The 14,037-nt window shown below is 45.9% G+C and overlaps 1 protein-coding gene and 1 long non-coding RNA gene across 2 annotated transcripts in view; one reads left to right on the plus strand and one right to left on the minus strand.

Moving 5' to 3' along the window:
* The first annotated feature begins 4,397 nt into the window (after positions 1-4,397).
* The window catches only part of Mb21d2 (Mab-21 domain containing 2), a 105,462-nt gene continuing 95,822 nt past the window's right edge, over positions 4,398-14,037 (plus strand). The window contains exon 1 of the mRNA XM_048346936.1: positions 4,398-4,663. Coding sequence (XP_048202893.1) covers positions 4,453-4,663 — 211 coding nt within the window. The 5' untranslated portion in view covers positions 4,398-4,452. The remainder of the gene's footprint in view (positions 4,664-14,037) is intronic.
* Positions 10,979-13,104, minus strand: LOC125351868. Its single transcript, XR_007211034.1, has 2 exons — positions 12,506-13,104; positions 10,979-12,403 (listed from the first exon to the last, which is right to left on the minus strand). It is a non-coding gene; the product is annotated as an uncharacterized LOC125351868 (long non-coding RNA).

Genomic DNA, 14,037 nt, shown 5'->3' on the forward strand with positions numbered 1-14,037 from the left:
TTGCTGCCAAAGGAGTAAGTTATTGAAAGGTTCAAACACTCTTTTTTTTGGGGGGGGGGGCAGTCCTGGGACTTGGACTCAGGGCCTGAGCACTGTCCCTGGCTTCTTCCTGCTCAAGGCTAGCACTCTGCCACCTGAGCCACAGCGCCCCTTCTGGCCGTTTTCCATATATGTGGTGCTGGGGAATTGAACGGAGAGCTTCATGTGTAGGAGGCAAGCGCTCTTGCCACTAAGCCATATTCCCAGCCCTCAAACACTCTTTTTTTTTTTTTTTTTTTTTTTGGCCAGTCCTGGGCCTTGGACTCAGGGCCTGAGCACTGTCCCTGGCTTCTTCCCGCTCAAGGCTAGCACTCTGCCACTTGAGCCACAGCGCCGCTTCTGGCCGTTTTCTGTATATGTGGTGCTGGGGAATCGAACCTAGGGCCTCGTGTATCCGAGGCAGGCACTCTTGCCACTAGGCTATATCCCCAGCCCTCAAACACTCTTGAACATCTAATAATTGTTGTCTTTCCATATATAGGAGAGTTTGTGTGGGGGAGATATATGCGCATAGAACCATGTAATTAGACTTAAGCAGAAACATCTGCATTATAACAACTCTGAAGTGATGTTGGAAAACCCTAGGTAACTTTTCCTGAGACGTGGAACTGTAAAAAAACAACAACAAAAAAAACTCAGCTAAAGGTTCACTTTTTGGACCTTGTGATAGGGTATTCATTCATCCATTCATTTATTCAAACCTACTAATGAAAGTCATGAGATTGGCCAGAAACTCTATAAATATGGTATTTACAATGATGATAGAATTCCATAGTCTTTTAGAGTCCAGAGGTTTAAAAGTCTTCTAAAAGATGACAGGTGCATTCACACCTGTAATCCTAGCTACTCACAAAGCTGCGATCTGAGGATCCCAGTTTAAAGCTAGCCCAGTTAAGGAAGTATGTGAGATTCTTATCTTCAATTAACTAGCAAAATGCCAGAAGTGGAGCTGTTGGGTCAAATGGTAGAGCACTAGCCTTGATTGAAAAAGCTAAGGGACAGTACCCAGATCCTGAGTTCAAACCCTAGTGCATGTGTGCACATATTCACACACACACACACACACACACACACACACAAGATTAATCAGGGAATGTGATTCCTGATTCTCTTTTCCTGTTTCTCCAATTTAACAAGGAATATTTACACCATCTTATTACAGTTCTCTAAGAGCCTACAATAGGTGTTTACTGTTCAGCTGCATTCTGTAAATAAATAGGCTCATTGAGGGTCAGTGATTCACAGAATTCTGATCTGGCTGACATAGAACAGACAAAGAGAAACAACAGATACCATTCACTGACTCAGCCATTCAAAACCATGGGGTGCGGTGGGGGGAGGGACCCAGAGCTAAGCCAGAATCAGAGGAATTTTTGCTACTTGTTGTATCTCAAGGACTCCAAATATCACAGAAAAAGGCAGAAATGAGAGAGAGAAATGTTTCATCCATATTTTGGAAATGACAGAATGTTTTGTTTTTTCTTTTCTTTTTTTTGTGTGGTGCTTGGGATAGAACCCAGAGATTCACTATGTTATTTGACTGCTCCAGCCCCAACCTAAAGTATTATTTCTGTCTGAACTTCATAGTTTGGAGGTAGATTAGAAAATCATTCTGGTTTCTGGAGTAACTTTGGTTTAGCTGCTTAGCCTCAGATGCCTGCCTGATTGTGATATTGATGTTACTCAGACACCTCTATGACATTGATTCATGGGAGCTGACAGGTAGGTGCTGGAGTTCCACCCACTCTCATGGCTCCTGCTACACCAGCTTATGTGAAGCTACAGCATTGCAGCAAGGCTGCAAAAGCCCTGGCCCCTTCAGTCCACCAATATCCATCTCGTCAAGTATTTTCATAGTAAGTGGGTGAGAAAACATTTTCCCCTCCCTCTCCTGTTTTCTTTTTGTTGTTGTTGTTTTGCCAGTCCTGGGGCTTGAACTCAGAGCCTGAACACTGTCCTGGCTTCTTTTTGCTCAAGGCTAGCACTCCACCACTTGAGCCACAGCGCCACTTCTGGCTTTTTCTATATACGTGGTGCTGAGGAATCGAACCCAGGGCTTCATGTATACGAGGCGAGCAGTTTACCACTAGGCCATATTCCCAGCCCTCTCCTGGGGTTTTGAACTCAGGACCTTGTTGCTAGGCAAGCACTCTGCACTCTACCACTTGAAAGCTATACTCTAGTTTTTTGTTTTTTTCTTCCCAAATAGGTTCTCGTCATTCTTTGTACCTGGATGGGCCACAGACTACCATCCTTGTTTCTACTGCCCGTGTAGAACCTCTGGGACCTGAGTTTAAATCCTAGGACAAGATGTAGATCTCATTCTCAAGAATCTCATAGTCTGAGACTTGAATTAACAATGACCCAGTGAGAGCCAGGTGCCTGCTGCTCACACAAGTAATTCGAGCTACATAGTAGGCTGGGATCTGAGAATCATAGTTCAAAGCCTTTCTGGGCAGAAAAGTCCATGGCTCTCTTATCTCCAATTAACCAGAAAAAAAAAAAACTGGAGGTGGAACACTAGCCTTTAGTGGAAAAAGTAGTAGAGCACCAGCCTTGAGCAGAAAAAGCCCTGAGTTCAAGCTCCAATACACCCATACTTAAAAAATGACAGATTGAGGTCCAAATTTACCTGTGTCACATGAAATTTTCTGGGTGGAGGTTGCAACCTGTTGGCTTAGAGAAGCTTTGAGAAGAAAAGACAGGTATGGAATTGGCTTTGGTGTGAAGTGGAGAGTAAAGAAGAAAGAAATTCCAAGGGGGGATGGTGGCTGTGAGGGATCACCCAGGCAACTCAGTGGAGAAAGCATTAAGTTCATAACAACAATAGAAGCTAATACAGTTAACCTATGTGAAGTACTTAGCATGCCACTTCTGATGCTGTTTGCTTGACAAGCTTTTTTTTCCTCATGTAATTCTTGAAACAACCCAGAGATAGTTATTATGAGTGTTCTGATTTTCCAAGAGCCTAGCTGTCCTTGCAGGTCTAACAAAACAACATGTGCATTTGGCTATGAGAACCCAGGTAAGAAAATTAAAAGGCCTTGGATTCAAATAAAGGATTATGGGAGAGAGAAGAGAATCATTTTGGAGAAAGGAAGATGCTAACCTTTTTTTATAAGAGCCATTTGTGGTGGCTTAAGTGTCCAAGTCACACAAACACGAAACCCACCTTGGAGATACTATGGGTTTAGAGGACTAGTGCTGCAGTTGAATTTGCATGCCTTGCCAGGAAAGCCTCATTCCATTTCAGGAGCCACATCCTTTGGTTGATGGCATTCTACCAGGAATCTGCCATTCTCTCTGGCCAACAGTGATTGCTCAAATTCTGTTAGTGGAATGAGGGAATTCTCCTGTCTCCATTCGACCTTATTGGGACCTGGGGACAATTCTTTCCCCTCCCCCACTCCATGGCGTCAGTTTCCCTGTCAGGTTGGACCACACCAACTCATTCTATGTTAACTCTAATGTCATTATCCAGGAAATTAACTACATGGGGCAAAGGAAGGGATACTTTATAAGCTAAAGGGGGCGTTATAGGAAGCATTGGATGGGCACCCCTTTCGGATACGCTGGATACTATCATTCTTGGCAAGCTATGCCTAAAAGAGCAGATGTTGCTTCTTGTTCCAGAAGGCAGTTCTCTTCCGAATCCCGAAGACATCAGAGTTCTTGGGATGAGGGTGAAAACGCGCCCTCGCCTGAGACACCGCCCTGAAGATCCGCCTGGGAAGACTCCTTTCTCCTTGGAGGCGCTTGCAAGCCCTGCCTGCGCCCCCCCACCCCGCCCCCGAAAGGCGGGGAGGTGGTGAGGTGAGTGTGGAGGTGGAGAAGGAGTACGTCTGCGCCTAGCGCTTCAGCCCCGCCACAGATTGGCAAGTGATAAGGCTGGTACAGGCGCACAGACCCCTGTCATTGATTTATTTTTCCTTTCCACCGGGTGTGCTGTCCCTTTAAATGCGGACGCTGGGCGCTAGCTCCGTAACCCGGGAGCCGGCAGCTTGTTGATTTCAGAGCTGGTGTATTTCACATTGTTTCCACTTCACTTTCCTTGCCCCGGGGGAGGCTCCGGTCGGGCCCAGACGGTCGCGGTCGCCTCTGCCCAGCGGGGGCGCGCGGGGAGGACCCCGACCCGCAGCCTCCGGGCGGGCGCGGGGCCGGGAGGAGCGGGTGTCGGGGCCACACGCGCACCGTCGCCGCAGTCGGGCTCCCAGCCGGAGCCCCGAGCGCCCGGGGCGCGCGCGGGGCCGGGATCGCGCGTCTGCCCGGACGCCAGGCGCCCGCCCACGGGCCGGGGCCGAGCCCGAGCCCCGGCGCCGGTGGGTGGAGGAGGCCCGGGGGGCGGGGTGGGGGGCGGGGGTGGGTGCCGCCGCCGCCGCCGCCGCCGCGGAGCTGCTGCTCGGCGCGTTTTGCATGAAGATGGCGGCTCCCACCGCCAGCAAGGCAGCCTCCCTGGGCTGTAACAACAAGCCTGCCTTCCCGGAGCTGGATTTCAGGTCGGGAGCTCGGGTGGAGGAATTGAACAAACTCATCCAAGAATTCACCAAACACGATCAGCGGGAATACGACGATCAGAGAGCGCTGGAGATCCACACAGCCAAGGATTTCATCTTTTCCATGCTGGGTAAGGAGCATTTAAAAAAAAAATTTAAAAAGGGGGGGAGGGGGAGGTGTTGCCTGCGTGCGTGTGCCGGGTCCGGGGTGATGGGGAGCGGAGTGGACGCGCCGGCCGCCCGCCCTCCCGCGCCGACCGCTCTCCTCCGCGGCTGCTCCGCCAGCGCCGGGCGCCTCGGGGCGTTACGGCTCGGTTCCGCCCTGTCCCTTCTTTTTCCGCGGCCAGCCCCTTCTACATACCCTTCCCTGCCCAGCACTTTGCGCCGGGCTCCCCTCTCCTTTCCCCTTCGCTCGCTCTTTTGTTAAATCTCCCCACCTCCAACCCGACTGGCAGGTGGGGTGGTGGCGGGGCGGAGGGGGGGCATGTCTTGACTGTTGCGGGGAGCCCCAGGGCCAGGTGAGGAGACCCGCGGGCGCCTCTCCGTTGAAGGATGTGAAAAGCTCCCGAGGTTCAGACCTGTACCCCTGTCTGGGGAGAGATAGATGGGGGTGGGGGTGGGGGTGGACTCCTTCCTTTTCCTGAGCTTCTGAGACCCAGGCAGTCAGCTTCAAGGGACTCAGTCTGGGCACTGGAAGCGACTAGTTGCTTCTCCGCTTCCTGCGGCGCGGCGCTGTCACGCCGAGCCCCCGGTGGCCAAACTTGTGGGGTGTTCCTGGAGTAACCCGCCCAAGTAGTCAGGGCGCCGCGAGTTCCTGCAACTTTGATTTGCCAAATGGACTTCCCTTTGAAGCATTTCCGGTGCTTCTCCCGGGGAGGGGGGGGGGCCGCGGGAGGTTGTGGCCACTGAGGTCCGAATTTCTAAGTCCCTGCCCAGGGAGGATCCGACGTGGGGCTGTGGACGCCCCGGGGCACCAGCCCCTTTTCGCTTTGTGATTGTCCCAGTTTCGGGCCCGCAGAGGTGCTCACTGTTCCCAGTCCCGGGGCGCTGGGTTTAGAAACGGTGTTCCCCTAACTCGTATCTTCCAGCCCCTCACCTCCTGGTCCTGAGCGATCAATGAATGCCAGGGCAAGACAGAGGACACAGAATCCTTCTTACGGTCCTGCGGTTGGGGGTTAGGGCCACTGAGTTGTAGAACGGGCGTCCACTTCTGTTTGCCCCCCCCCCCCCACCCCACGATGAGGGTTTCTGCTTCACGGGGAGCGGGGGATCGTGGCTGCCCTGAGGTCCGTGCCCCCCCCCCCCCGCGGCTTACATTCTGCGGGGATCGGGACTGGAGGGTAGCGGCACTCTGGCGCGTGGGTCTGAGGATGCTCTGCACACAACAGAGCCTCGGCCAATTTTCCAGGTAGTGGAAATTTTGATTGGCAAAAGCTTTTAGACCATAGAGGAAGGAAGACAGAGCCTTTGCTTTTTGCTCCCCGCCACCCCCCTTTCCATCTACTTGGCTTGCAGAAGCCAGCTGTCTGTGGCTGGTTCTCTCCCGGGTCCCCCCCCCCCCCGCCCCCGCTTTAGTCTCTCTAGGTTTTCCTCAGCCCCACAGCCCAAGTGAGGAGTTAATACATATTGAATGTGCTCCACTGGTAGTGTTAAGGACTTGGTAAGTTGGATGGAACCCGTTAAAACTCAGGGCAGGTTTTAATCTTTGATATACAGCCCCCAAGTGTTTTCTAGATTTTGTATGGAGTGGAAGACATTTTTTTAAAAATACGAGATATTTGGCTTTTGGACTACTTAGATGAATATTATATTTGGTTTAAATTCATAACCTGGTGGAGTGAGCTTTTACAGGGGAAGCTTAAAATGCTTGCAAAGCTTCTGCTTCTGAAAACCAACCAGTGATTGTAAGGAAGGTGGAGGCACAGGAGGAAAGCTCAAGGCAGTTATTTAAGTTGCTTAACCATGGCCTTTTTCTTTGGCATAAATAACAGAAGTCTGTCATTGTGTTATTTACTGGACATCCCCCCTCCCCATTTTCATATCTTGTCCTAGGTCCTTCAGGAGAAGTGGTGGGTGGATCACAACCCTTCAGCGTAGTCAAGAATTAGATAATGGGAAATGATGGGAAGAAAGAAATTCCTGGCCCATTAGGGACTTCTACACTCATCCTTCCTCTGACAAACTGAATTTGCAAAGTCTTTTATCCGATTAAAAAGGGAGACTTATCCTAGGGTCCTTAATTTATGCCTGTGTTTAATGTTATGAGTGACATTTTGTTGATAGGTAAGTTAGTGTTCCTTCCCTTCTTTTTAATTCAGCTGACCTTGCTAGGGAAGTCTTTCTTCCTCCAGGGAATTGTGCATTTCCACCTGCAGAAGAGAAAATTCAGGAGTGTCATTTAAGCTCTTTGCCCCTGTGGACACTAGAAGGCAGATGGCAGAATGAGCTTGCCTGTGTGTGGTGCTGCATGCATTTCCGAGTCCCTTTTGCTTTCCTTTAATGAGGTTCTGGCTGCACCAGACAAGTGAAGGCTTGAGGACAGCAGTAGTCCCTGTGTGGATTTACTTTCGCTAAAGCAGATTTATGTTTGGCTTAAGAAACAAAGTCTCGCGCGCGCGCGCGTGTGTGTGTGTGTGTGTGTGTGTGTGTGTGTACTTTGTATCACTAGCCACGGTCTTGAATAGTTCATGAATATGCAAATGAGGTACCTTAATGACCCTCAGCTTGTTAAGGTGTCACTTGGGAGGCTGCAGACTCCCATTTTTAGGAGTTGAGAGAGTATAGCTCTCTTGGCTTTGTTTTCTGCCTCTGAGTGAACCTGAGGATTGTCAGTAGCTTAAAAACATTATCCCCATCTCAAAGCACAAAATGGCCAAGGAATTTGGTACAGGACTCTTTAATGTGCTGTCTCAGGCAGTTGAGAGATGTAAGCCACTATCTGTCAAAGATTGTTAGGCCTTCATTTTCTCAGATCTCTTCATTTTATCCAGTTTGATGCAGTGTCACAAAGAAGAGCAAAGCAATGGTAGACAGTTGTCAGTGACCAAGACACCCCGCTGTTCTGTCAAAGCAGGACTCTGCATGACTGGATGGTTGATCTCAGTCTGCTAGTGGTCAGTGGGTCTCTGTAATCTGGCTCCATGCTCTCTCTGTATGTACACTTTGGTTCCTTTGGAAGCAAGTGTTAGCTGGGAATCATCTAGACTGACTCCTTATTTTTACACCTTGGTCTTTTGGGAGAATGATTGCTTTTATTATCTAGTTAATATTTGAGGGCCCAGATTGTGTGAGAGGCTCTCACTGCATAATAAACATCATTTATCAAAATTCAGGGAAATTGCCAGAGTTCATTAATGTTTTAATAATATTTGGTATTTGCATAATGCCTCTACCTGCTCTTTTGTTGTCTTCATTCTCTGGTGAGGTTGGTTGGAGACTGGTTGTGCTGCTGTTGAACATAATGCAGAGGGAGGGGTCAACAGGAGCTGGAAGGGCAGGAAAAAGAAAAGCAGCCACCTAATGCACTACCACATGGTTGGAGTAGTCATCATTTGCTGACCACCTTATCTAAGTGAGAGACTTCACATAGACTTTTTTCTGTGTCTGTCTGTCTATCTTAGTTCTGGTCATGGGCATTTAACTTGGGGCCTTGGCACTATCACAAAGCTTCTTTGGCTTCAGGATAACATTCTATTTCAGCTATAGCTCTAATTCCAGCCTTTTCTGGTTAATTGGAGATAGGAGTCTCACAGACTTTTCCCCAGGCTGGCTTTGAACCATAATCCTCAGCTCTCAGCCTCCTGAGTAGCTAGGATGCCAGGTGTAAGCCACAGGCACCTGGAAGATTTTGGTTACTCTATGTTACAATAGTTTTATTAGCTTTGTATTGCTTTTCTGTTACATAGATGAAGATGCTGACAATTAAAGGAGCTAAGAAAACCAGGTTAAATAGCTGATAAATGCTAGCAGTATTACTAAAACTCAAGTCTACCATACTCTAAGTAAGACATGTTCCTGTTCTATACAAGACTATTGAGAATTCATACATAAAATCCAGAGAAAGATTTTTTCTCACATCCTCCTCCCCCTCCCCCTCCCCCTCCCCCTCCCCCTCCCCCTCCTCCTCCTCCTCCTCCTCCTCCTCCTCCTCCTCCTCCTCCTCCTCCTCCTCCTCTTCCTCCTCCTCCTCCTCCTCTTCCTCCTCCTCCTCCTCCTTCTTAATTACACCTATCAAGATTTCTTTCTGATTTTGGCTAGTAGTGGCATCTGAAGTGATTTCTGACATAAGGGCAGGTCAAGTGTTTCATTCCATAATAAGATCACCTATTTCAAATATTTGGTTGAGAAACTCATGATCATTGTAATGTAGTGTTGAATTCTGTAGTTCTAGTCCTAGACTGCCTTGTGTTGAGAGTATGGTCTTAGTTATTTTTGTGTGTGTGTATGTGTGTGTGTTTTTGGCTTTTTAATCTGTTAAATATGGATAACAATAATTCATCATTTCACGGTTATAACTGGAAGTGAAATTATTCTGCTAACCCAAAAGGAATGCATACATCATTTTATTATTTATGTAGGGAAATGTGCTTTATTAGAAAACCTAGTGAACTTCAGCTGGAATTTTCTCTGCAGCCTGACATCTGAAAGAACTGTGGAATACAATTAGCAGCCATCTATAAGGATTTTGGCTGTGGCTGTAGAGGTCATGATTAAGTCCTACATGCAGTGCCATTTGTTGTTAAGCTCATACTATGTGTGATTGTGTGCTAGCTGCTTGACACAAAACCAGTAGCCTATGTAATCATCTGCCAACTTTAAGTCTGTGTATAAGCCAACCTATTTGGAAGATGAACTGGCTATCCTTTTAAAGAAGCAAGCAAGCTTCATAGAGGTCAAGTATTTATACGTAGATCATACAAAGCAGGAGTTTAGACTCAGGAGTTTTTGACTCATGTAAACTCAAGCATTTATAACTTAAAAGTTCATCTCCCTTTCAGTGCCTACTATCAGTTTCTATGAGTCTCAATTCACTTGAGAGGCCCTACTCTCTGGGAACTACTCCATTCCTAGTCTGAGATCAGAGGTAGGATTTCTTGGCCTGTCTCTGCTCTTCTGTCTCTTTTTCCTCCTGTACTCAACAGATGCTTGATGAATGTAATAGTGCTTGACAAGCAGTATGGAGAATTCCAAGGATTAAACAGTTAGCAGGCACTTTGAGAAATTCCCATAGATATTTGGACAGCCTTCCACTCTTATTCAATCATCAAGAGAATGATTTATTGGCTAATGCCTTTCCCCAGGTTAATTAATAAACAGCATCTCACTTCAAAGTTCGAAGCTTCTGTGGTATTTTACGATGCTCCTGGTTTAACCATGTTTATAGGTGTTTTCTACATCTCTAGATTAGACCATTTTGGTATGTGGTTGTAAGTGTGTGTGTGTGTGCATGTGCGTTCACACACACCTTACTGGTGCTTAAACTCAGGAATAGGGTGCTTTCCTTTAGCTTTTTCACTCAACTCTGGTGTTCTACTGCTTGAGCCACACCTCTACTCTTGCTTTTTGGTAGTTAATTTGAGATAAGTGTCTCAGATTTTGGACCTAGATCCTCAGATCTCAGCCTCCTGAGTATTTAGGAGTAATAGCAGTAGTCGGGCATGAGCCATAGGCCCTGTAGGCCATTTTGAAGCCTTGACTTTTGCATGATTGCGTGCTATGTTTTCTTAATGAACTCATTCAGTGATATTTATGGTGAATTTTTGCTTTGTAGGCTTCCAACTGCTTGTTGGGTTCTGTAGAGTTTTACTCATTGCACTTGTATAAATTCTAAAATGATATCTGAAGTTTGTTTCTTCACTGAATACATTCATTATGTACCTGCAAAGCGTGTGTGGGGTAACCCCTGAACATTTGTTTTTGCACCAACAATTCTCCCTCCCTGGTTCTGAGTAGATGCTGGCCCTTCGTCCTTAACAGCAGAGCTGGGAGACTGGCACTAGTCTGTGTCTTCTCACGATTCTTTGTGGTGCCACTCTCCTACATAATGGGGTGCTTGTGATTAAACCCCTTTCATATTCAGACATGTTAAATTTCCTCTTGTCAAACTGAGAACCTGTGGCTGAATGTGGGCCCTTTTGATTCTCCTGAGAGCTTTGGAACAATTCAGAATCTCTGATCGCATTTCTTACCTATTGATTCAGAATCCCTAGAGATCCCTGAACTAGCTGTTCAATACTCCAGGCTGCGTGTTTGAGGCCTGCTGCTGTGCCCTCCCTGTACATCCAGTAGATCCGCTTCCGAGCACCATGCATGTGATCCTGACTGACCTTTGAGACTGGAACTACTAAAATAGTACTCAAGTTCTTCACCTGAGTCGGAGACCAGGACAAGAGTGTGATTGAGATAGGAGTCTTCACTCTGTCAGAGGATGTGATATCAAGGTTTTACTTCATTGTATCTTATAATCATTACTTATAACCCTTGGCGGTTAAGAATTGTGGGGAATCGTATGATTGGAAACATCTGAGAATTTGTACAAGTTTACTAGCAACGAGATATCATAGCTGAAATCTAACAAGATTGGGCCAATGAAAAACCCTTGCTTTCAACAAGAACAATATTCTTTGCTCAGAAGCATCGGGACATAGATTCTAGCTTTGACTTCTCTAGTTACTTGCTGTGTGGCTTTGGATAAGCCACTTGAAAGACTGAGCCTCACAACTATTAAAAAAAATAACAACAACAGTATAAAAGACTTAGCCTCAGTGTTTTAATCAATAAAAATATAGAAATTGGTGTTAATAGTTATACTTACATTTTGTGTTTAAGGCTATTCAGTTCTGAATGTCCTCTGAACTGTTTTGTTCAGGATGAGTATATGTGTGTGTGTGTGTGGGGGGGTATTTCTGAAATCGGCTTTTTATATCTCTTTTGTATTATCTAGTATATGTATAAACCCGAATAAGTCTCCTAACCCTGGTTGGACTTCTTGTAGCCTGTTATGCAGTGTCTGAAAAATACCAGGCAAAAGTAAAATCCCTCCTCTATTTTAATCACTTAATATTTGGATGCTATGATTATATACCTGCTTACACCCAGTACACTTACACCCATACTGTTGTGTCACACACAGGTCCTGTGGCAGATGGACTATTTTCATATATTGATCAATGTGCTGTCATTTGTTACATTTGAAAAACAGAGCTCTAACTTTGCACCTGTGGATTGATGAAATTCTTACCTGCTTTTGTACTCATTTCATTTTATTCCCAAAGCAGGAACCATTCTGAAACCTAGACCACATTATATGAATTCATATTTAGGGTGATTTGGGGCTCTTACATGGGTGACTTTGAGGGTTTTGCCTGCCTTTCACTGTCATCCTCTTTGCAGGTTGCATTTCTCCTGTTCTCCCTTGGCTTAGGCTGTTCTCTTTACGTTTCCTATCTCAGTTTCATGAAGCTAGTTAACATCAGAATTTATGAACTTCAATGGGGCAGAAGGACATTTTTACTTTTCTTAGCCTCTAAAGCATTTCCTTCCAGTATAAATGTCAATAACAAGCCATAGTGCTAATAGTTCTTATGTTTTTGTTGCCAGTAAACAAACAAACAAACATTTCCATTTTGTATTATAGTTGTTGTAGCGATTTCAAAATATCATCTGACCTGCTAGATTTTATTATTAGATAGGGTTAATAGAGAATCTTGAGTGTAACATGGTAGTTTAGACTCTATAATCCCATCTATTTGGGAGACAGAGATTGGGGAGGATTGTGATTTGAGGCCAGCCCAGAATGAGAAAGACCCCATCTCAATCAATAAGCTGCCTAGGAGATTCTAGCTAGGAAGTTCACCATCCGAGGACAGCACCTATGCAATTCAAATGTGCCTTGCAATTCAATTGTCGGGGTCTCAGCCCCCAGCGCTCTCCCGGCCTGTGAGAGAGATGGGGAAGCTGAGACCCCGACACACCTAGACAAAAACTGAGACCCTCTCCAAACAATAAGCAAGGCAAAAAGGGGGGCTGAAAGCATGGTTCAAGTAGATTGTGCCACCCATTCATCAAGCTCAAGCCCAAGTTCAAATCAGAACCAAGTTCAAATAGGATACAATCACAAATTTACTTTTAAAGCAAATTATGTATTTTAGTACTGATTTAATCCTTGAAATTCCATGTAATGTTATCTTCATTTTAGATAGATTATTCTTTGCAAGGGTTCCTAGAATAGACCAGCCTGTCAGAAAGATCCTGTCCTAGGTAGCTTCAGTTTCTACAGATGGCCTTGCCTCCCTGGCCTGTGCTTTTGTTTCTTCTCTCAGCTCAAAGGCCACTTCACTCATGAGCCCTTCCTTTGTCTCTCCAAGGGGGAAAAATATTTTACCTTCCCTCTGAATTCTCTAATATTTCGTTTCATTTTATGACCCTTAGCACTTTTTTTTAAAAAAAATGCCATAGTAGGTTAAAGAATCCTGGCTTATTTATATTTTCCACACAGAGTGGAGTCATGTAGAGAATAGACTAAGTACTCACCAAATGTGATTTGGATTTTTTTTTTTTTTTTTTGCCAGTCCTGGGGCTTGAACTCTGGGCCAGGGTGCTATTCCTAGGTTCCTTTTGCCCAAGACTAGCATTCTACCATTTGAGCCATAGTACTGCTTCCAGCTTTTTCTGTGACTAATTGGAGATAAAAGTGTAATGGACTTTTCTGCAGGGGCTGACATTGAACTGTGATCCTCAGATCTCAGCCTCCTGAGTAGCTAGGATTACAAGCGTGAGCCACCAGCACCTGGATTTGTGTCTTTCTTTAGAGATTTTCTTTGTGAACCTTTTTATTTCAGGCTGTTTTTCTCTGCAGAGAGAGAGAGAGAGAGAGAGAGAGAGAGAGAGAGAGAGAGAGAGAGAGAGAGAGAGAATGAGCATGCGCGCATGTGTGTGCTGGTTTTAGAGCTTGAACTCAGGACCTGGGAGCTATCTCATAGCTTCTTTGCCCAAGTCTGGTGCTCTGTCACTTAAACCACAGCCCCATGTCTTAGTTTTTGGTGGTTACTTGGAGGTGAGCATCTCACCAACTTTTTTGCCTGGGCTGGCTTTGAACCTTGACCGTCAGATCTCAGTCTCCTGAGTAGCATGGATTATAGGCATGAACCACTGTCACCTGGCTTTGTTTTAATGTAGTCTTCTTTTCATATGCATATTGCCATCTGACCTCCCATAGCAATTCTGGGAGGTAAATATTATTGTTGTGTCTGTTTTGGTAGAAGAGGAATTGGTACTAGAGAAGTCTAGTAATTTACTCAAGGTTGCAGATGGTTGAGGTGGCCCTTTAACATACACTCCTAATTTTTCCTATTTTACAAATTCTTTCAACTTCTTTGACCCTGTTGGAGGGAGTAGAATGAGGACCAGAGCTCTGCACTGAGTTGGGAAGGCATGAACAAGCCACTAGCTCACAGGTCTCCATGTGCCTGTGCCTGTTTCTGTATTCAACTTGTAAGCACTTCTC

The sequence above is a fragment of the Perognathus longimembris genome, chromosome 5 (genome assembly GCF_023159225.1).
Source record: "Perognathus longimembris pacificus isolate PPM17 chromosome 5, ASM2315922v1, whole genome shotgun sequence".
Lineage (NCBI taxonomy): Eukaryota > Metazoa > Chordata > Mammalia > Rodentia > Heteromyidae > Perognathus > Perognathus longimembris.